Raw genomic sequence first — 20,527 nt, 5'->3', positions numbered from 1 at the left:
CTCCTGGGGCACTGCCCCCTCCCCTTGCCCCCTGTAGGAAGATCTACCCATTGATAATCTCCCAGTGCTTGGCCCTCCCATTTGTCCTTTCTGCCCACCCAGAGCCTTTATAACTACAGTTAAACCCCCTCGCAGAACTACCTTGTGTGGGCTCGATTTTCTGACTGATGACCACAGCGTAAGCAGCATCCAGCAGTGAGCCCTTCCAGGGCTAGGTGGGGCTTCCCAGGGCCGTGGGCAGAGGTGGTGCCCCAGGACGCCTGGGCTGGCTCCTCGGTCTTGCTTCGGGTGAGACTATTGTCTTGTTGCGGCTAGGTTTGCTATGAGAATCAGGTCTCTCTATTTGAAGCTATTTCCTTAAATCAACAACAAAAAAGACACCAATAAACCTTTTTTCTTAACCCTGGCTGCACATAGGGATACCCTAGAAAGACTTACCATAAAAAAAAATTATATCCCCTCCAGTGCTTTCAGTCTGAGCTGTTCTTGCTGCTACGGATCAGTCGAATCTAAAGGGGAGGGGGGAAGAGGCATTTTTAAAACGCACTGGTGTGTTTTTAAAGCTCACCAGTAATTCTATCATGCAGCTGGGTCTGAGGATATGAAGTAGGAGGACAGAGATGGCTAGTGTCGCTTTGAAGATAGTATGGACCCCCCAGTACAAAGAGACATGATAGCATGATGATTAGACTCCTTTCTCCACTCCACTGCGACCCTGCCTGCTCGGAAAATGCCACAGCAGCTGGGGCTGCAGGAGGGGACCGGGGACGGGAGCAGAGCAGCCCCGAGATGTGTGGTATCTGCACTCCCTCTGGTCAGTCTCCTCGCCGAGCCTTTAGCCAAATGAATGGGAACTGAGAGCAGGTTTGGGGGAGTTCCTCATGGAGGTTTGTGATCTCCTGGGGTCCGCCGTGCCTTCACCCCGCGTCTCTGGCATTGGAGGACCGTGCCCGGCACAGGGCGGGTGTTGGGGAATGTTTGATGGATGAAGGGCTTGGTGCTGAGCAGAGCATGCCCTCCGTTTGAGCAGTAAAACTTCTCCGATCCCTCTGGTTCTTCTGGTTCGAGCAGTCCTTGCTGCCACCAAAACCCTCAACTCATCAATTACAAACATTAACTGTAAATTATACTTTTGCATCGTTAATTCGGCCTCTCATTATGTATTTAGTGGAGTTCAGCAAGCGTAAAATTCAATAGCAAACGTTGGAGCAGATCCAATTTCTGTCTTCCGTGATACTTGGAAAACGCGAAGTTTCAGTAGTGGACCTTGGAGCGTGTCTTTCCTGGAAGGTCTCCAACGGGCTCTGCTTTTGGCTTCTCTCTTGGAAGGAGTTCAACCCTTCTGGGAAGGCTGATAGCTTCAAAGGATGCTTCTGCCCCCTTCTCTCCACTAAGCAGAGCTCCTCCTTCCTTGAGTGGAAATTAATATTAACCTGACCGGTGGAAGGAAAGAAAAGTGTGAATATCAGCGAACTTGGCTCCTAGAGCAATCGCTCATTCATTATTCTCAACAAATATTTATGGAGCACCTCGTATGGTCAGCACTGTGATGTAGCAGGAGGCTATAACAGTGAACAGCACCGCGTCCTTGCTCTCACAGACCTTGCGCTGGAGAGAGGAGAGGCAGATGGTGAAGGACCAAATGCATATAAATGTCTAATGTGTCGTGTGGTGATACAGATAAAGTGGCTGAGTGAGCCATGGATAATAGGGCGAGTGCAGTGATGGGTGAGCCATCATGGTGTCTGGGGAAGGCAAGTGCAAAGGCACCGAGGTAGAAAGAAGCTTGGAGTCTTTGAGTCATCCTGCAGAGGCCAGAGTAGAAAAAAACTGGAACGAAAATGGTAGACAAGAAGCAGTGCAGGGGGAGAGGGACATTGCACGATCAAGATGTGGAGGATGGAAGCGACTTCTCCAATCCCGAGAGGGGACTCAGAATGGTCACTCGTTTGTTATGCCATATGCAACGTCTGCTAACAGCAGTACTGAGCGGATTCCTAGTCTGCAAAGTCCAGGATGCAGAACAATATATACACCTCTGTTCCTTCGTCTGTCATTGCACTTGATGTCTGCCTTAAACCCCCTTCTGCTCGGTAGCAGAAAAGTTAGTCTGGTTGATTCCAAGGTTGCTAAGCCATTTCACATTTAAACACAGACCGTGAGGTTGTTGACCTCTGCCTGGTTTCCCTCAAGATTGGCCCGGGTGGGAAGAGTCAGGCGACTTGGGACTGTAGGGCTCGGTCTTCAGATAGATATTCCGTCTTCTGGCTTCATCCACAGGGATGCCGCCTGCGCTGCGTCTGCTCCTTCTTTGGTGCTGACATTCATGACATTTCCATGTTTCCACCTGATCTCTGAGCGCACGCCAGATGTCGCTCTGCAGGAGACCGAGGCCAGGTCTGGGTCGGCTTCTGTTCTCTCTGTCAGTGGACTTCAGTAACCTTCCCTGGAACTAGGTGAAAATTCTACAGCTCCCCTGCATGCCTCAGGGCCTTGGAAGACTGGGCAGTGGGATGGGCTCCTTGGGTCCTCCCGGCCCCTAGCATCCCAAGCTGATTCTGCCATGTCCTGCTGGGAAAGCGCAGAGGATACTCTAAGGTCTGTAAGAACTGTATCAGTCAGAACCCACATCTCTTCTCTGATGCTGTGTAACAGACTGTTCCAAGTCACTATCTTCAAACAACTGTTTTCCCACAATAAATAGGACTTCTATGGGCAATCCCTTTGTTGGGTTTCCCTAGGGTCTCTTAATGGAGCTTGGAGCTAGGAGGGCTAGGCCCCTCTCTCTCTGTATGATCTTGAATCTGGGACTCCTCATGGCCTAACTGGATCTGAAGGGATGGACTTAGTGCTTGTCCCTGTGGGAAGGGACCACCATGGCGGTACCAAGAAGCCCCCACAGTTGCTACAGAACTGCAAGAACTTCAGGATGGTGTATGGATCCATGCCTTTTCTACCCGGACCCCTGATGTCCTCTTCGCAGCTGCACTTCTTGAAGTGTGACCTAATTTAGCTAAAATTTCAGCTGCTCCCGAATGAATATATCATACATTCCTGGTAGGTTAGGTTCAGGAAACTGCAGGCTGCATGGAAAAGAAAAGCTAGCAGAAATGCATGGCCACAACTGAGCACTGTGTGGCCTAGAGATCCCTGGAGCCCGTGGAAGCCAGGCGGGGAGCTTTCCCACAGGAAGGATCTAGCAGAACTGGACGCCTCAATGCTCTTTCTCCTCACCTGTGAAGGGCTCTGCTTGCTCCGTGGTTTTGTTCGGCTTACCTGTGTCCTCACATACCCCAGTTTCTTTTACTAATTGGATTAGTTGTCAACATTTACACAGCTGTGTGCCAAGCTTCTGGGATATGTATGTCCCTATTTCAGAGATGAGGAGACTGAGGTTTGGGGACATGAGTAATAGGAGCAATGACACCGGGAGGGGTGTGCAATTCATACCCAGGGCTTTGCCTCCAAAGCCTGGGCTCACATTCATCCACCAGGCTGCAACAAGAAAAATAAGTGACAGGATCTGGTCCAGCCACATACAGGGGCAGAGCTAGATGTGAACTTGACACTCAGGAGGGACAGTTAGGTCAGGACCTGAGGGGCTTAGGTAAGGTCCTGTTTTTCCCCCACCTGCTGCGTTCAGCAAATCCCAGGACTTGTGGTCTCAGAAGGACAAAGGTTTGCAAGTCCTGCCAGGTTACTGAACAGCAGAAATATTATCACAGTAATAACTCCCACTTGGTGAATAGTTGCTTTGTATGCTCTAAGATCTATACATGTGCTATTGTCCTTACACATATTGTCCTTGCAATAGTCTCAGGAGGTTAGCTTAGCACAGATCAAGAAACTGATGCTTACAGAGGTGAAGTTAGTGGTTCTCAAACCTTGCTGCATGTTAGAATCACCTGGGGAGTCCTTAAGAATGCCACATTTCACTCCAGAGCAATGAAAGTAAAATCCCGGAGGTGACACCCAGACACCAGCTCTTTAAATCTCTTCTACCAAATAATTTGAGATTGCTACCAAGGCTGATAACTAACAGGTCAAGTAACTTACCCAGGATTCCTCCCAACCCCACAAAAGGACGAAGGCAGAATTCAAGCCTGTGTGTCCAATTTCAGAGCCCATGTTTGTAACACCCTTCCCAGTACAATTGCTGCATAGACACTAGGAAGCAAAAAAGTAATAATAATTTAGAAGTGAAGTGCTTGGTAATCACAGAGGGAGAAATGTTTTGTGTATAGCAGTAATTGTTGACCATGGCCACACATCAAAATCCCCTGAGTTCTAAAAATACTAATGTCTAAGTGCCACCACTTAAGATTCTGATTTCATTGGTCCAGGATAGACCCAGGTATCAATAATGTTTCTCTTATTCTCCCCAGGTGATTATAACATTCGGCCAAGTCTGAGTGCCCTGCTTTATGGGACGCGAAGGCTCAGATTATTTCCATGAGGGCTGTGGTTCTCCTTTGAAGCACTGTCATTGGTTTCAATGTGATTTGCAGCAGAGTACTATCTTTCCTCATTCCTTTGTACATTTACCTGCTCCTGAAACATTTTACACTTTGGGGACTGAGATAGAGAGGAAGTAAATTTTTATTTTAAGTCCAAGCTCATACTCTAGTCCAAGGGTGCTTGGAAACAGGGCAACCTTCAAGGCTTTTCTCCCCCATCTGCCCTTCACCATTAACCTGAATCCTGAATTCTGCCCTCCATGTTAATTGCAAAGAGCAGGGATGCAAGAGGCGACTCCCTCAAGAGCAGGCCAGATCTTTCCCCATTGTCCTGCCCCATGTGATCTCAGCCAGTCAGATATCTCCACGCAGCCCTTTGAAGGCAGGATGCATGATACAAAGTCAAGGACAGTAGACAATTAGTTTGGGCACCATCAGTTTTGATGACAAAACTGGTTTTGTCCAGGTTCTTGTAACTTTCCTTTGCTCCCAACTACTCTCTGTGTCTTTTTCCCCACACTTTTTAGTCATTTTGAGGCATCTGTTAAGTTCCCTTTTCTTTGTCAGTCAGCCCAAGGTGCTTTCTGTTGCTGGCAACTGGCATCCGAACTGATATCCTTCAGCACCATGGAGAGGGCCCAGACATCAGCGGGGCAGGTGTTGCCCTTGGGGTCAGTGGGACTATCTAATAAAGTCTTCCTAGAGGGGAAGTGTGTGTCCTTTGCCTTCATGAAATTCACCTGAAGTAGAATGAATAAAATAAAAGCCTGGGCGGAATCACTGTTCTCCTGGAATGGCTGCCCTATAATAAGGTTGATTTCTTCATTTTGTTAGCCTCATTCCTTTCTGTAGGCATTATGCTGCCAACAGTGGCTGATGAAGTCCCACACACCCCGTAGTGGGGAGGTAAGGCCCTATTGGCTTCTTCACACACACCCCCAGACTCCATTTTCTTACGAGATAGAGTTCAATAGCTAAAAGGTTTGGTAAATTGGGTTTCCAGTGGTCCAAACTTTATTAGGACTATTGGAATTTATTTGTTTTTGAGTAAGAGCTTTTTTTAAGCCAATTTCAAAAATTTCTTTCAAGAGTTACTGCAATAAATCTACACTATTGATTTAGCAAATGGTGGTTCTTGGGCACTCTCTGGAGTCACTTAAGTGTTTAAAGTCTTCCCTTTATTACTCCAACAGTATCACAAGCCCCAGATGGGCGGGCATGGAGGGCTCTTAGTCCCTTCAAGGCAAAAGCTTAGCGAAGATTTCTGCCGGCTCAGAGACAGCAGAAGGGCACTGACCACAGAGAGAACTGCAAACGAATTTCTTCCTTTCTTGGTCTCCATCGTCCAGAGAAACGTGTTGTACCGTGATACCATGTCTGACAGGGACAGCTACTGAGTAAATGCAAATCTGAACGAATCGCAGTTTGCAATTAATGGCAGACAGGAACATCTCTACTGTGGTTTGTTCTCAGGGAGCTCCTGGACCAGCCCTATGGGCATGTTTTAAAGGTGACGTCAGGCAGTCAGACATCAAGTCACTGAGAACAAGCATAGTTTCAAGTCCTGCTGAAAACAAGAACAGCTAACATGTACTGATATTGGCTATTTTGAAACTGTTCTAAGTGCATGACACTTATTCAAACATTTGCTTATCCTCCTATAATCTCTATGAAACAGGAAGGAGCAGCTTCCCCAGTCTGCAGCTCAGGACGGGAGGCTGAGTTGTGCCTTGGTACTCAGCTAGCGAAGCTGGGATTTGAACTCGGGAAGTCTGTTTGGAAGCCCACAGCATGATCGTACCACATGCTGTGTTTCTTTGGCAGGGTCCCGTGTTATAGTCTTGGTTCCAACCCCCAGTTCCCTCCACCCTCCCTCTGTCTCTCACTTCCTTCCTTCCCACCTTTTCCCTCCTCCTATTTCTTCCTTCATCTTTTAAATCAATACTTCTTGGAGGCCCAGCATTACAACTTGTCAGGTTGGAGCTGCTTTTCCTGCTGCAGGAGTAAAGGGTGCAGGGGGATGACATTAAGGACCACCTCTAGTCCCACGGCCGCCCCCCTCACCGCATTAGTATGCAAAGGGTCCTGGGACCGCAGTTCGAAAATCATCCCATGCATCGTCTTCGGGGCCAGCATCTGCTCCCTCCAAGTGTGGCTCTTCTATGAAATGCTGCCTCAGAATGCAAGAACACCCCTTCCCACAGCCAGAGAGCAAACTGACAACCAACGGAGACCCTGCTTGAGCCACATCATGGCTACAAGGTTAAGGTTCTTGTAATTTAAAATCCAGAGATTTTATAGAGAAACTCCAAAAAAAACCAATCTGTCACGATCCACATGGCAGTTGTTGGCGGGAGTGACGCAGCAACATGCCCATTCCGAAAGGAGCCGGCGATCACAGCTGTCCTGTGCCCTTCTCCCCTTAGTGCCCCTGAAGTCTCCCCTTTCAAAATATGGCTCAATTCATTTTAGTTTGGATGCATCCCATTATGCGGTCTTTGGAGATGAGACGGTTGAAAGCCATGTGGGGTGAGGGAGGGTGGGAAGAGGCAGGACTGCACAGAAGTGAACCAAGGATGGACCTGATTCTCTTTCTTCCCCAAGGATTCCTCGTCTTGAGTCAGAATGTTTCATCCAGGGCCTCCCTGGGGTTCTTGTCGCTGTTGGGCTGGCCTTGCCTGGCCTCTCGCTCGCACACGCTTCCGAGGTCACTGTGGACTCAGAACAGCTTCCTCTTCTCCTGGTCTGAGGTCTGCAGCCTCCTGCAAAAGTGTGTCAGACTTCTGCCCCCAGTACCACCCTGACGTCCCTCTGACCCAGGATTCTGCCCAGCTCCATGGAAAGCTGGAATTTCCCCCAGATTGTGACTTTTGAAATTGTTCCTATCTTGAAAACACAGGTCAGTTTAGTTGACTCACACATGGTAGAAAGGGAGTTAGGGAGTGTGCTAGGTTTCCAATGGACCCCTGCCTGGTCATCGCCTCCCATCCACAGTTGAGGACCAAGCAGTGCAAACACCCTCCCCGAGTGCGGGAGCACCAGAAAGTCTCTGCTCTGGCACTCATGCAAAAGAGGAACCGTAATTACCTCCAAAAGGGTTTTTACTGGGATTTGCAATAGTGGATGTGTGGGACCTGGTCCAGTGCCTGGTGCACAGGAAACATTTCATACACAATGGCTTGTTGTCCTTACTCTTACACTACCTTGAGCAGAATACCCTAGAGGGCAACCCCATTGTTTACAAAAATCATATAACGTAACATCTTTCAAAGTCAGAACGGCAGACACCGCTTCTCTTTCCTCCTGTCCAGCACTGCTGCCTCCCTTCCCATAACTGCAATGGAGGAGGACACGGCTAGGGTGTAAGTCGTGCTGATCCCTTCTGCATGCCAGTTCCCTCCCTGGACAATGGGAATCCCATCATTCCAATTGTCCAGATGACACAACTTAGTCCCAGAAGCTGGTCAGCTTTACGGTGCTCAAAAAAGTGTTTTGTAACGAAATGAAGATGGGTATAGCTGAGGCGCGTTGCAGACTCAGGTGTATCCCCACGGGGCCACGATGGGTCTTGGGGCAGTTGGACTTGCGCCTCCTCCATCACTGAGGAAGTCTGCTGAGCGGAGTCCATCCAACAACACGGATGTCTCAACCCGTGCCCATCTTTGCTGTAGATAAGGACACACCAAAGTGAGCATTCTTGCTAAGAGAGCAAGATTAACCCCTCCCCAAAAAGGCATGTCTGTCACCCAGGGAAGAGAGAGACTGGGCCAGAGCAAGTGGGAAGAATCTCTGGAGGCTCAGATCCTTGCAGGCCTCCACTGCCAGACCAAGTACGGGGCTCTTAGTTTGGAAACGCTCCAGACTCCAGACACTTCCCCCTCATTTTCCAAGGCAAGTAATCCACTCTTGAGATTGCACAGCTCATGGATTAATGCACCAGATGCTGGATTGATGTTCCCTCCCAGAGGGATATCCAGCATCTCATGAATCGTGATTTTCTGGGCCCCACTTCTGGCTCAGAGAGCATGAGGCAGATTCATGAGTCCCAGGGCTTTGGGAAGTGTGGTGACCTCCCCGTCGCCTCCTGCCCCAGCTACTGAGCAGGGCCGAGGGTGATGAACTGGAGAATTAGCATTCCGGCTGCTGAGCAAGCCCCCAAAAAACTGGGTGGGTGTGTCCTTCTCACCCCAGCAAAGGGAAGGGCTTCTCCAGCACCTTTCAGAGTGGGACCCGCACACAATGGTGATGCCATGTTCAAGCATACTTGTTTCCTTCTTGATGTGCTATGGAAAATTCCCCTCAGTTCGCCTGAAGCCATGTAGCCTTCCCAGTGGATGGAGCTGGAGATGCTGCGACCTGCCCCCCCTTGCAGCAGTGCCCAGCTTCCCAGAATCCTGCACCCTACAGACCCCGCTGCGTGCCTGGAAAGCCCTTCCTTCTCATTTCCACCAGTAACGACTTTATCAGTTTAGCAGCTCCCGAAACCTCTCCAAGTTCCCCTTCCCTGACTTCCTAAAACGAGGGGCAGCAAACTTTTTCCGTGAAGGTATAGATAACAAGGACTTTGGGCTCCGCCAGCTATCCATTACCTAACACCCTTGCCCAACGGCTCTTGCCCCACAAAAGCAGCAGAGACCAATGTCAACGTGCACACGGGGCCGAGTCGCAATGAAACCATTTATGAGATCGGGCAGCAGGCTGCATTCAGCTCCCAGGCCGCAGTGTGCCTGCCCTGCACGGAAACAGTTGCTCGGTGTCCTGTGACTCCTCAGCTGACCTCCAGCTGCCGTGGAGGAGAGCACGGGATGGGGGTTCCGGAGGTGCCTCCTTCCTTCAGCTCTGCGCGGTGGCGAGCAAGCCTTTTCCTCTTTCTGGGCCTTAATTTCATTGTCTGTAAAATGAGAAGCTTGGACCTTCACAAGTTCCATAGCATCACGATCGCTGGGGCAAGCTTGCTCAAAATACACCTATGTGGGGTCCCCTCTGATTTAGGGTATTGGTCAGAATGCTTTGTCGGGGACCAGTCCCATTAGCCAACCAGTCCCTCTGTCGAAGCAGAAAGGGTGTTAGAGGATGCAAGGCAGTCCACACCGTCTCCAGGAGAGCCGCTGACATGAGCCAGGGACAAGGCAGCAGGGGAAGAAAGAGGGGAGACATCTGCCGGCTCCGTGCGGTTCCCACATGGAAACAGCAGTCCCATCCACCTGGCACCAGGGCCTGAGGGCCCGTGAGCACGAACCACCCCCACTGTTGCCCCAGAAGAGCCAGGAGCACACACCTGCCTGGAACTCCCCTGCAGCAGCCGCGTCCTCACTGGCTTCCCGGTCCCCTGTCTGCGTCCCCAAGGAGGGTCTGACCTGCTTCGGGGCTGCATCCAGCTGCGGGGGAGCCCCGGGCCCTTCTGTGCTTCTCTGCCTCTCTAGAACCAGAGGGAACGCTAGGCCTGCAGCGCCCAGCACACCTGCGGAACTGAGCTGGAAAGGAGTCATTTAGTTCCCAGGTCCTCCAGGCTCATCCTGTAGGGGTGGGGCCGACGGGTTCCCGGGGCTCTGAGGAGCGGTAAAGACAGTTGTCAACACCCAGTGCTCAGCCTCTGCCCAGCTCCTCCCGTGGGTGCTGCTCCATCCCAGCTCTCCGCCTCCCTAAGGCGGAGGTGCTGCCCCCCAAAGCTGTTGGCTTGTGCCTTAGACTCTAGGTACAGCTGTGGCGGGGGCGGGGAAAAGGGCCCTTCCACGGACCGAGGTCCACTCAAAGCCATTCTCCTTTGCTCCTTCTCCAGAAGCAGCAGCTTGTTCAGCGAGGTCGTGCAGATGAACTTCGAAATTGCCAGCTTCAGCAGCCTGTCGGGGACGCAGCCCATCGCCTGGCAGGTCGAGTACCCGCGGAGGGTGACCACAGACCCCGCCGTGTCCGAGATCTTCATCAGCCAGAAGGACCTGGCTGGCATCGTGCCCCTAGCCACGGTAAGACCCCATGGGCCCGACGCTGCCCCCGTGGGCTTCCTTCTGTCCCCAGACGCCTGCTGCCAGTGCCTCGGGGGCGCCGGGCTCCCCCTCCAGCTCGGGGAGTCACTGTAGCATTTGTCAACCTCGGTTACCCTCCTGCTTCCCTCATGACACTGGCTGTAAGGGCATCCCAGGTTGTTAGGGGACTTCCTTCTCCTCTAGTTAAGTCAGTCCTGTTTGACCTTCTGTTCCCTTTTAGAAGGAGGCTTGAGGCCACTTTGTATAGTCGTCAGAGCCAGCGAACAACCCCGGGGGTTAAGAGGCTCAACACAACGTCAGTGATGAAATGGCAGGGGCTCTGCTCTGTGCAGGGTCTCACGGGCCTTGATGGATGGGCCCTTCGCCGTCTTGCAGCTCTGACATCAGGAATACATGCCCTTCATGGTCTCCATGACAGAAGAAGGGATGGTTGGAGAGTCACATGCTTTTCCAAGCAATGGCCTGGAAATGACATGTGACTCTTGCACATCCACACTGTGGTCCTAAGGAGTCCCGTGGCCCTGTCAGATCTCCAGAGGGTGCGGGGGAAGGGCTGGGTGAACACCACGGTCTGTGCTCATTGCGTGGCGCGTCAACATGGCCTTGACCCACATGGACCACGGCACGGATACAGTGTGCACAAACCCATGCCGTGACTTCTGGCTCCCATGGCCACTGGGAATGAGCAAGGAAGAGAGAATGGTGAGAAGCCACATGGCAATTTTGCTCTGTGGTCGCTCACCTGCACCTGCCGTGCTCAGTCCCACTCCACAGAGACGCCTGCCAGGAGACCAAGGGGATGGCGTTTCAGAAGTGCGTGCAGGGTCCTTTGATGTTCAGCTACAACTGTCTTTGCCAGAATTCACCCTCCCTCACATGGAGCCTGGCATGGAAATTGTAAAACTAATTTCTGTTCAGCTTTGGCGTAAGCAAGCTTCACTGATAGCAAGCTGGGAAATATATCAATTAGGATTTTTTTGGGTTCCATGTGACAAAATGCCACCCAGTTGGCTTCAGCACAGCCAGAATCTGCTGGCTCGTGTGACTCCGAGTCCAGGATCCATCCTCCCACATCCACCTGATCAGGACTCCGCTCGTCTCCAGGACTGTTTTTCTTTCTGCCTCTTGGTTTCCCCCTGCGTCTACTCACAACGGCAGCCTGGCAGCTGAAACTCCTGCCAAGCGGTTCAAGCCTCGAGCCCAGGAAGGGCACCTGGCTCATTTCCAGAAACCCCGACAAAGGCTTCGCTGCCACGATGACTCCTCTGGGGTCACGCTGTCTCCCCGAAGCAGTCCCCGTGGCAGGGGCCTTACACCCCCAGAGTTTGCACGGGTTGGGACAGACGCTGTGGATCTCCCGCCCTGCCCTCGCCTCGCCTGAGAGGTCTGTCTGGCATCCAAAGCCACCTGCCCACCTGTGCAGCAGGACAAAAACACCGAGGGATTAGCCTACCCCATCCAGGAAGCTCTCTGCAGCGTGGCTCCCGGGAGCGGGCAGACACGGAGTTCAGCTCCCCGGGCCCGCCTGGGGGTTGACTCTGAGGCAGGAGCTCCACGCTGGTGCCTCCACCCGCCCCTGTGCACCTAGGCTGCCATCACCGCCCACGGTCCCTTGCCCATAATGCCGGCTGTGGTCCCCTGTGGCTTGTCTCACTTCCCCACTCCCCGACCAATGCTGCCCGCACCTCGCAATAAACCACTTGCAATGGAACCCTTCTGGGAAAACCCAAACCAAGAAATGAGTCAGCGGCACAAACCACGCAAGTTTGAGAGCGGAGAGCTTTCGGGATTGTTTTGCTAGAAAACATGAGAACGGACACCAGGCAACAAACAGACACACGGCTCCTCCTGATACCTGGCATGCAAGGAGTTGAAATGCCTTCTATGCAAATAACGAAGTTACTCCATGGACAGGAATCTGCACAGTCCAACCCCAGGACCACAATCAGCCTCTGCTTGTTTCTCTAAGTCAAGTTTTAGGGGCACGCAGCCTCGCCCTTCCAGCTCTGCATGGTCCGTGGCCACTTTCGCCCACCGCAGGAAGAGTGAGCGGCTGGGGCAGGTGTGGAGTGGCCACCACATCTGATGTGGGCACTGACGGCCCTTTCTGGGAAGCGTGTACCAATCCCTACCACGGAAGAGCAGAGTGATGGCTCAGCCCTGGTTGCCCCTGTGAATCCACCAGGAGGCTTTAGAAATTACTGTCGGGCCCCCGCCCTGACAAATTCAGTGAGGATCCCTGGGGATGGGAAGCAGGGACCTGTGGGTGGTTCCACGGTGCTGCCCAAGTGGGAGACTGAGAAGCGGCCAAGTTGTCTCCGGGACTCAAAACACCATTGCCCTCCTACTGCTGATATCAGCCTGCCTTGATAAGAGCTTGTGAGCCAGAGTGCCACTTGGCTGACTTACACAGTGGATTCCAGGACACGGATCAGTCCCAGCTCTTCCAGCTACACAGACCGCCCCCCAGCCTGACTTGCACGGGGTTCAGGGCACTAAAACGTCTAGAGAAGTGCCCTCAAGCTTATGCGTGTTGAGACCACCCGGAGATTTTTCTCACCCGCAGACTCTCCCTCCGGAGCTCTGAGCGGGGTGTCTTTAAAGGTCCTGCGTTATGTCAGTGCGGCTGGAGCAAACGCGGTCATCACGGAAGGTGGTTCCCCTCCTGTGTTCATCTGCGTGTTCTGCCTGGCTGGAGTCACTGTACGTGATGCTTGTCCCCAGGGTGGCCTCGGGCAGTGCTGTGCTGACATTGTCATAGCATCGCGTCCAGCAGGACAAGAGCCAAAGCCTTGCGGCCAACACTCAGGCCAATCTCCTAGGACCGGCTCTGATGAGAGCTGATTGGCTCGACTCGGGTCACGTGACCAACCTGAAGCCAAGCGCCGAGGCCGAAGGCCGCGATGCTCTGATTGGCGGAGCCCGGGGGGCGTGGTGCATGATGGGAAACTCCGGCTGCCGGCGACGGAGAGGGGCGGACAGACGTGAACAGCGCAGCCTCACCACAGAAGGCATCATCTAGCGCCGGGAGCTGCTACTATCTAGCGGTTGGAGAATGAGTCCTCTCAACTTTACACGTCCAGGAAGAAGCGTCCACAGTCTATGGCCAGTGTCTGTTTTCGTCCGCCGTGCAAGCTGGGAAAGGTTTTTGTATTTCCAAGTAGCTGCGTTGGAAGCGGCTATAGAAGAGCTTCTTCATAGGCTCGGTGTTGCCTCTGGGCTGACAAACCCTAAAATACTTTCCATCTGGTCTTCAAGGAGAAAGTTCGCAGACCAGTGACCTGGAGCATCAGCGTCACTTCTAGGGATAAGTGATTAGCTCCTGTCCTACTTCGTTTAAAAAGATAAGGCTTTCAGATACCGTGAAAAGCGAAATCATGGTAAGGATAGGAGATACTATTTTGCCATACTTTTCAAGGGGCCCCAAGAAAGCCCTTTTCTAAGCAAGATGTGATTAGTGTGGTTATTGTGTTTTTATAATGCTTTTACGGTTAAATGGAATGACTAGTTATGTCATACCCAGAATCCATTTGTTTGCAAGTAACTTCTCGAGCTGGCTTCGTCCGAACAATCTTTGATGGGCTCCTGTGACTGCAGGGCAGAGACCAAGGGGCTGTATTCGGGTGCTTGGTGATGTCCTCAGTTTGCATACTCCGCCCNTCCCCCCCCCCCCCCCCCCCCGCAAGGTACTGCTTGACCGCCACTGTGCAGAGCAGTGTGGAAAGTCTGGAACTGTGAGGACGGGTAGCCAGCAAGTGTGGCAGTTTGGAGCAAGCTCTATTCTCAGTTTTAGCATTTTGAAAGGCTTGGGTTTTTCTTTTCTAGAATGAGCTTTAGTACAATTTTAAGCAGCCAAAACATCAAGTTTTATTGGAAGCAACTAGCAAATTGAACTGAAGCTTGACTAGGAGATGAGAAGCTTTTTTTAAGCAGCCAAAACATCAAGTTTTATTGGAAGCAACTAGCAAATTGAACTGAAGCTTGACCAGGAGATGAGAAGCTTTAAAAAAAAAAAAAATTGAACGGGAAGCAAATCCATATGTTCACCAGTCAAGTGGTCAGGTCTTGGAAAAAATGAAGTAAATTCCTCCGAATGGTTGCTCATTCTAAAGAAACGCTAACATCAGAAAGGTCAAATAGAGGATTGCTAGATGGGAAATATGCTCACTGGGGAAGCTCTCACCTTCAAATCAGGCCTTCTCAAACACCTTCCTCAATCCAGGTGAGAAAGCTGGGAATCCAGTGACTCATCAGTGGCCTTGGGTCCCACTCGGCTGCTGGCTTCAGCTCCCGGGGAGTAGATGAGATGGGATGGGGGAGGCTCTCAGCTCTCCTGCAAAGTGAGCCATTGAGGCAGGAGTCTCTGAGCCACGCAGACCCTTGGCACGACTTTGTGTGGAGAGCCCTGACCCGCATAGCCAATTCTCTCACCCCCTTTCCTGCTTCCCTGGCAAGGGCCCTTTCTTTGCTTGGAGGCAAGAAAGCCCCAGGTCTCAGTTCTGCCGCACTCCCTCCCTCCAGTCCCCGCCCTGCCTCTGCCTGCACTGCTTGCATTAAGCCCTGGTCAGGCAGGGTGGGGGACGGACCTGGGGAAGGGTGTGCATGAGAGCCCCGAGGGCAGCCCGGGTCAGGCCCCAGGCAGCACAAACGATGTATGAGCGAGCATCGGGGGCCAACGAGGTTTTGAGATTCAGTTCTTTGGCCTAAGGACAGAGGGTTCACGTCACAAGTTGAGACCCCATGAGCAGAAGCCATACACAGATTCCAGGTGGCGGTTTCTGTAAGCTGGTGAGGGGACAAGGGTCATGGCCTCTTTTTGAGAATCAAGGGGCAGCAGAATCTGTTCAAGTTCCCGCCACACCTTCACGATGTGCGGGCCGCTGCGGATGCTCGCCGTGGTCTGGCCCAGGGAAGCAGCGGTGGTCTGCTTCTCCAGGTGCCAACATTCTGGGGATGCAGAGACTCTGGGAGTGTTGACTGTGGGGGTACCTATACTCTGGGGGTGCTGATGCTGTGGGGGCCTCACACTGTCAGAAGGGCTGATGTTCGGGGGGTGCTGACACTCTGGGGGTGCAGAGACTCTGGGGGTGCAGAGACTCTGGGGGTGCCGACTGTGGGGGTACCTACACTCCAGGGGTGCCGACACTCTGGGGAGGCTGGCAGACAGCAGACAGGTAGATAGCTCACAGGACAGGACCAGGTAACAGTAAGGCGCTGCTGGGAAGACAGGTAACAGGGCAAAGGAGTGGAGCGTTAAGTGTTTCTAGTTCTTCTAGTGCCTCCATGATTCTCCCTAGCGTTTATTTAAAAATAAAAAACCAAATTGAATGCATAGTCTGGAGTAAGCAGGAACCCCTCATTTGGGCAGGTGTAGGAAGAGGCCCTTTGCCCCAGGACTGACTGACTGAGTCCCAGATTGAGTTTCCTGGGGGGGTGGCGAGATTTACCCCGAAATTGGAAGAGTTTCAAACAATTGCCATTTTTCGCCTTTGCAAACTTAAGATGAAATCATTTTCCTTGACCCCTGAAACGTGGTGGGAACTTGGGGTTTTTTTCTCTTTATATAAAGCTTTCAAAATTCCTAGAACGTGTCCACATCTCTCCGCATAAAATCAAATTTAAAATAAAGTGGCTGTCACCAGGGCTGTTTAAGGGAGAGATTGCTACTTGCCCTCACATCTGCAGAATGATCTTAATCCTCACCTCTCCGGGGCGCCACGGAGGTTCATTAAGGTTGGAGAAATGCCGGGAGCCCCGGGCCGAGCGTGCAGCAAGAGAGGATGGCCGGGGGGAGATGGCAGCCGTTGGCCCTCCTGCTCTGCCTGGCTCTGGGCCCTGGGGGGCTGGCCTCTGTGGACTGTAGCCCCCAGCCTCCCTGGCCCTCCGGCTTCTGGTGGGGTCAAGCCAGCGGGAGGCGCCGGGGTGATTGGACAGAGCAGAGAGACACAGAGGCTCCTGTTGTGGGTTGAATTATGACCCTGAAAAGTTATGTTGACACCCTCGTCCCTCCCTATCTTGCTGCAAGTCAGTCAGAGGCATGGTCTTCTCTGCCTCCAGCTCCTGTCCCCCAGGGGACCCTGTTTTCTGGGGTTCTCCTCCCTCTGGGCCCCAGGAACTGGCTGCCTCCCCCTGCCCCTGGAGCTGGGGCTAAGAGCTCCCAGCGACACCATCCCTGGCTATTTCCTTTGCTCCTGCCCACAGCTCTGTTGGGAGCCCTTCATTACCCATCCTCTGTCCCAGCCCTTTGAGGGGGCCTCCTGTGTCTAGCCAGGACCCCGAGGGATGCAGGCTCCGTTTTCCCTTCTAGTTCTTTCCAGGGAACACAGCACGGTCGTCCTCAGAAGCAGACATGGTGAGGAAGGGCCCTGACCACGTTCATCATCTCTTCATAATTAACACTGAAGGTGCATTTATGGGGTCTCTTGGGGTCCCTGGACCCCGAGGTTGGATTGTTCTATCCGACAGCATGCTGTGGGAGCTCTTCGGCACCCTTTCCCTGCTAGGTTCGCAGAACCCGACGCGAGGACGAAACAGGCATTAGCAGGCGGGGGGCATTGCCGAGATACTCTTGGACCCACTTGTCAATCTGCCAGTGATGAATGGCTTCACTCTGCTTGGAGGTCCGTGGGGAAGCGTGTTGGCAATATCGTCCGAGTTTGGGAAGGCAACAGCAGGCATTTCAAAGAACTGAGAGACATCTACTTTGACGGGGATTGGAGAATATTATTTTTAAAGAGACAATGGAAAAATAATGTTTTATTGTTTCCCGGAAACATCCTACCCTGATATTCGTGCTCCTTTCCCTACATGAAAATTATATATTGTGACTCCCCCGAGAGTGTTGTAAGAATGGCTTCAATGCTCTCGGGCAATTGAAAAATGTTTGCTGGGTTGAAAAATAACCATATGGGCAGAATAAGTATTTTCTTGTCACAGCTGGAGATTTACTGTGGAATTCAATGTAGAAATACCCCTTCCTCCAGCTGACTGGCACGGGTCTCTGTCTAAAAAGCAAGTTGGTGACTCATCTGAAGTTGTTTTGACTTGGTAGGAACGTTTTCAGGGTTACCATTTAATTCTCCAATGAATGATCCCTTACCCACCACCTGCCACAAAGGAAACGCCCCGACGATGGGAGCGGTCAGTGCCGGTGTTCACATTAACACCGCCAGTCGCTCGGCGGGGTTTCCCCAGCAGTAAAGCATGGGGTGGGGTGGAGGGACTGTCGAGGCTCGCCCAAGTTTAGACCTCCTGGTATTTTTTTTTTAAGATTTTATTTATTTATTTGACAGAGAGAGAGAGCGAGCCGAAACAGGCAGAGGGAGAGGGAAAAGCAGACTCCCCGCTGAGCAGGGAGCCTGACATCAGGCTCCATCCCAGGACCCCGGGATCATGACCTGAGCCAAAGGCAGACGCTTCACCGACTGGGCCCCCCAGGCGCCCCTCCCATTATTTTACTTACTTAGAAAGTAAAACGTGTGTTCTAATGTTACAGATTATATAATCAGGGGCGCCTGGGGGGCCCAGTCGGGTAAGCGTCCGACTCTCGATTTCGGCTCAGGTCATGATCTCCGGTCGTGAGATCGAGCCCTGTGTCGGGCTCCATGCTCAGTGCGGTGTCTCCTCGAGATTTTCTCTCTCCCTCTGCTCCTTCCCACACTCATGCTCTCCCTCCCTCTCTAAAATGAATAAATAAATCCTTTAAGAAAGATTTTATGAATTTATTGGGGAAAAAACATAGAGGTGGGGAAAGCAAGAAAGAAATGAGGGGGAAAAAAAACAAGCAAAATCATCCAACATCCCCCCATGAACATTAGCAGAAGGCCTGGCAGGGCGGCTCGGCTCCACACCCGAGGTCAGAAGGACAGGACAGAAGCCCAGCCCGCAGCGCTGGCTGTCTGCACGCCCTCTGCACACCAGCCTCTCCCTTTCCACCATGCCCAGCCTCAGAGAATCTACCATTCCTTCAGTATTTTCTCTGAGTTCAGGATAGAATAGGAATCGAGAGCCAACTATATTGGCCATATATATGTATATATATATATATATAATATATATAATCCTAGCACCTCTTCTGAGTGGCTGTGTGACCCTGGACGAGTGACTTGACCTGTCTGTGCCTCTTTCACCTTACAATAAACACCTGGCGGTTACTACAGAAATGTTCACCCACCGGCCAGTTAGAATCATCTCGACTGGAGGCAGGGGCAGGAGGAGCACACTCAGAGAAGCGGGTCTGTTGCCCCCGCAAACCGGACCCCACAATCCTGGGAGAGTGCAGCTACCGGCCCACCGGCCGCTCTTCCCTGAGGGCTGAGCCCCAGCCCTTGGGCTGGAGTGTGAGAAAATTGAGCCTGGGGGGAGGGGACCCTACAGAGAAGACCCAGGGTCCGCAGGGGCCTCAGTCCCCTAGGGACCCACAGAGAGCTTCAGGCAGGTGGAGGTGCACCTTCGATCCCAAACCTGTGTCCGAAACTCAGTGTCCCTCCCAGGGAACGCAGACCGCAGGCCCCCAGGCTGCAGCAGCCGCCCCCGAGCCAGCTCTCCAGGTTTTCATCAAAGGACAGCTGACACAGATATCTTGAAATCCCATTCATACTCTTCGCTAATTTGAAATTATGCTCATTTTTACACTCGACCCTAGATCTAATTACTTCGTGCAGTAATGCAGAAGGACGCGGATTACCAGATCTGAAATTCGTTTCTTCTGTAAGCCTGTTACTGTATCCATTTAACCTCTTTATGCTGAGAAGAGTTTCTTCGACCTCACCAGCCAGTGAGAGGTGCCCGTGACCCAAAATGGGCTAAAAACTGGGGCCGTAGAGAGGTAAAGCTTCACCCAGTGCCTCCATCACTGTCCCTGCTGGGAAAAGGGGCCCCTCAGCCCTTTACACCCAGCCCGGGGTGGAAGGGAAGCCCCGGCCCCCACATCGCCCAGCCCGGACACAGAGGAGAAACCCCAACACAACCTGTCCTTCCTCGGCACCCGTCGCACGTAGACAGTTTAAGGGCTGTTGCGCCCGCCCCATGGGGCATCTTTGTCCTCGCTGGGTCCCTTCCTGAAAGGCTCCTTCTCGCCACTCCAGACTCAGTGCAAAGCTCACTCACTGCATGAGGGTCTCCTCGGACCCTCCTGCTGCGGACGCATTGGCAGCTGCCTGCTGGGACCCCATGTAATGGAGGCTCCGTGTCTCCGGTCCACCACATCTGATGAAATTACCGTTTTAGCTTTACCCGACTCTCCTTCTCACGTTCTTACTTACTGCCTGCCTCCATCGTCCTCTGGCCTCCCGGAATGTGTGGGCTGTGTGGCCACTGAGAGTCACATCCACTTCACTGTGGCCTGAGCCCCTGACCTTGGACCACTCTTTATTCACCGCAGGCCCGTTGAGTGCCCAGCTGGGGAAACAGCAAAGGACAGCACAGGTGTAAAACGCCATCCCCGTGTGCTGGCTTCCTGGACATTATCCTGGACGTTCACTCTGGAAGTCTTCTGTGTGCCTGGTTCTCCCATTCCTGTGCCTCTAACCTCAGATGGTTTAGACACGTTCCCGCTGTATGGCTGGGCTTCTGTCCCGGTCCCAGCGCCCAGCAGCCGGAGAGTCAGGCCTCCACATCCAGGGAGTGCAGGATCCTGGTCTGTGCCGTGGGCCTCACCAGGACCTCAGCGGCGGCCCTCAACATCCAGCCCATNGCCATGAGAGCAGGGGTCACTCCATCAGTACCGTCTATGCCTGGGCCTGGTACACAGTAGGTGCTTAGTAAGGGGCTGCCAGTGAGTGAATGTATGCCCGTGTCTGTCTTCCCCATCCAAGAGTATAAGCCCCTTGAGGTGAAGGACTGTCGTCCTCTCCATCGCTTGGTCACAGAAGCCGCCCATAAACACCTGTGGCTCAAGTGTATCCAGTCGAAAGGCAGGTGCGTTGTTCTCGCTGTCTGGGGCGTGATTCGTGACGCAGAGGCCAACGTGAAGTAAGTGCCAGCCTGTGCTCTGCGGCCCCCTAATGACAGCAGTGTGGGAAACATGTTAGAGCATCGATCTGGGAATGAATTTGCACTCGCTGTAAGTAATTGTCACACAGGAGG

At 52.6% G+C, this 20,527-nt stretch overlaps 1 protein-coding gene across 1 annotated transcript in view; it reads left to right on the top strand.

Annotated features, from left to right (window-relative positions):
• Nucleotides 1–20,527, top strand: part of TMEM132C (transmembrane protein 132C) — a 310,078-nt gene that overhangs the window by 229,468 nt on the left and 60,083 nt on the right. The window contains exon 5 of the mRNA XM_034637908.1: nt 10,237–10,420. Coding sequence (XP_034493799.1) covers nt 10,237–10,420 — 184 coding nt within the window. The remainder of the gene's footprint in view (nt 1–10,236; nt 10,421–20,527) is intronic.

Source organism: Ailuropoda melanoleuca, chromosome 12 (assembly GCF_002007445.2).
Source record: "Ailuropoda melanoleuca isolate Jingjing chromosome 12, ASM200744v2, whole genome shotgun sequence".
NCBI classification, from domain to species: Eukaryota; Metazoa; Chordata; class Mammalia; order Carnivora; family Ursidae; genus Ailuropoda; species Ailuropoda melanoleuca.
This window is presented reverse-complemented; position numbering and strand designations above follow the sequence as displayed.